The sequence below is a fragment of the Echinops telfairi genome, unplaced genomic scaffold, assembly GCF_000313985.2.
Source record: "Echinops telfairi isolate 266 unplaced genomic scaffold, ASM31398v2 ScPeMD7_7439;HRSCAF=8477, whole genome shotgun sequence".
Lineage (NCBI taxonomy): Eukaryota > Metazoa > Chordata > Mammalia > Afrosoricida > Tenrecidae > Echinops > Echinops telfairi.
Window position 1 is genome coordinate 5,841,444 of NW_022111339.1, and position 2,972 is coordinate 5,844,415.

At 43.7% G+C, this 2,972-nt stretch overlaps 2 protein-coding genes across 2 annotated transcripts in view; both read left to right on the forward strand.

The window, feature by feature from the left end:
* LOC105979740 (hsc70-interacting protein-like) overlaps nt 1–1,814 on the forward strand; it is a 14,242-nt gene extending 12,428 nt beyond the window's left edge. The window contains 2 exon segments of the mRNA XM_045298673.1: nt 639–1,393; nt 1,396–1,814. Of these exon segments, the coding sequence (XP_045154608.1) occupies nt 639–1,393; nt 1,396–1,814 (1,174 nt within the window).
* CAP2 (cyclase associated actin cytoskeleton regulatory protein 2) overlaps nt 1–2,972 on the forward strand; it is a 221,999-nt gene that overhangs the window by 188,098 nt on the left and 30,929 nt on the right. The window lies entirely within an intron of this gene.

Below are 2,972 nucleotides of genomic sequence, written 5' to 3' on the forward strand. Positions count from 1 at the left end.
GAATGATGTATTTCTAGCACCAGCAAAGAAATGCAGAGATTTCACTCAAGAGCTGGAAGCAGTTTCCCTTTCAGACTAAAACCTAAATTCTAAAGTGATCAGATGATTCGTAATTATTTCAAGAAGGAACGGCTCATGAAAATAACTGTCTGTGCATGTTAGTCAAGAGCTGCACGAGGTACCCCCATAGCCCAGGACATGAGCCCCACACAATGGCTGCACTATTTTGTGGCTACAGTTTGTGTATTGAAACACGGCAGGCAGCTGTTCCTGGGGCAGTTGAAATTAACTTAGGGAAAGAGATTTGCAATACAGTAACTGTTTTAAAAAGCCTTTGTGCCCAAGGAAATACTATATATGTGTACATAATCGAGCATCTGCTCTCAAAATGAATCTTAATAGACCTTTCAAAAACCTTGTTTGGCAGTTGGCTTTATGTTCTTGCAACATGAGTGAACTCTTGCACCCTGTACATGGCCATTTAAGGTCAACATGATTTTCCTCCCCCCACCCCACCTTTTTTTTTGTTTTGTTTAGATGTAAGTCATTGTTACAATAACTTTAATAGAGTGTGCTTTTCACTTGTTCCCAGTTTTTGGCTCTAAAATACTTGAAAGATGACGGTCATGCTGATCCAGCTCCCGGACCTGGAATTGGGCCACAGCCCCCAGGGTCGCGCCCTGCGCTCCCCTCCGCCTGCCTACCGTGGACTCCCACAAAGTGAGTCAGCTGCGGGCCTTCCTGAAAATGTATAAGCAGGACCCAAGCGTTCTGCACACCGAGGAGATGCGCTTCCTGAGGGAGTGGTTGGAGAGGGTGTGTGGTAAAATACCACCTGCTACTCATAAAGCAAAAGCAGAAGAAAATATCAAGGAAGAAAACACAGATCATATGAAGACAGAAGAAAACATAAAGGCAGATGAACCATCAAGTGAGGAAAGTGACCTAGAAATTGACAATGAAGGTGTGATTGAACCAGATACAGATGCCCCTCAAGAAATGGGAGATGAAGCTGTAGAGATAACTAAAGAGATGATGGATCGGGCAAATGACAAGAAAGTGGCTGCCATTGATGCCCTAACTGATGGTGAACTACAGAAAGCTATTGATCTATTCACTGAGGCCATCAAACTGAATCCTCGCCTGGCCATTCTTTATGCCAAGAGAGTCAGTGTCTTCATCAAATTACAGAAGCCAAATGCTGCCATCCAAGACTGTGACAGAGCCATTGAAATGAATCCCGATTCAGCTCAGCCTTACAAGTGGAGAGGGAAAGCACACAGATTTTTGGGCCATTGGGAAGACGCTGCACATGACCTTGCCCTTGTTTGTAAACTGGACTATGATGAAGACGCTAGTGGAATGGTGAAAAAAGTTCAGCTGAGGGCCCAGAAATTGCAGAACATCGGGGAAAGTATGAGGGAAAACATGAAGCGCGAGAGATCAAAGAAAGAATAGAATGAATTAAGAAAGCCCGTGAAGAACATGAACGTACCCAGAGATGGGAAGAAGCTAGCCAACAATCAGGAGCTCAACCTGGCTCCTTTCCAGGTGGCTTTCCTGGGGGGATGCCTGGTAATTTTCCTGGAGGAATGCCTGGAATGGGCGCGGGTATGGCTGGGATGGCAGGAATGCCTGGGTTCAATGAGATCCTTAGGGATCCAGAGGTTCTGGCTGCCCTGCAGGATCCAGAGGTTCTGGTGGCGTTCCAGGATGTGGCCAAGAACCCAGCAAATATGTCAAACTACCAGAGCAACCCTAAGATGATGAATATCATCAGTAACTTGTCAGCCAGATTTGGAGGTCATGTATAATGCTGTTTGACAAATAAAGCCCTTACTGAAAAGCAAGCTAGAGCATTTAATGGATGTCGCAATAATACAAACCAGTGTACCTCTGACCTTCTCATCAAGAAAGCTGGGGTGCTGCGAAGACCACCCTTACCCTGCAACTCCAGTGCTGCTGGACATTTTACAGTTGTTTTTCATTAGTGTATTCATTCAGATCATGTTTTCCTTTTAGGAAGTATAAATCTTAATAATACCTGAAGCACAAGGGTGCATTAATGCCTACATTTTTCATTACTAATCATTTTGGTTTTGTTTCTTTGAATTGGTTGGGTAAAAAGATAATGTATGGAATATTTATCACTAATGAGCAAAATTAAGGCTTACCAACAGAAACAAATACAGGTCATTTAAACGGGTGCAAATGAGATACATAAATGGCAACTTGAGGCATATCGATTTGTCCTTTTAAGTGCTTTATTTCTTCCGAAATCGGTTGATTTCAATGATAAAACTTGGGACCTCACCTGTATTGTGGAAGGACCTCTGTAGGGACTGGGGGTGGTTGGCAGGTTGGCAGTGGTCAGGCTACATTTTAAGTCAGATGAGCCCTTTTGCAGGTAACATGTACATCTGACACTGGTGAAGGGATGGTTTCTGTAATGCTGCCGTGAAGTTGGCTTGCTTACTCTGTTCTTATTCAATGTATAAAATAAAAGTTTCAGATTATTTCCACATAGGGGGAAAAATACTTAAAGGACATATTTCATTGACCTAACAAAGTAGTTTTCAAAAAAACAAAAAAACAGTTGGGTGTGTGGAGGGGTCCTGGGGTGGGATAATCATTGCTGCTTCACTCATGCAAAATCTCTCTCCACCATGAGGTCCTGCAGCAAAATTTCCCATTTGTGAGCCAGCCAGAGTGCAGCACAGCACTGACAGAACACACAACATTCCTGTAGTCTTTAAATGCTTCCTCCCCGCTACTACCGTGACATGAGTTCTACCTTAGAAATCCAGCTAGACCGGTACAGACACTGGTACAGATAAGAGTTCTCGACACACAGAATGCAGGACAGATTAAAGTCCCCAGGAACAGTAGTGGGAGTAGCGATATCATGAGGGTAGGAGGAAGATAATGGGGAGAAAAGGGGAACCAATTGCAATGATCGATGTATAACCAAC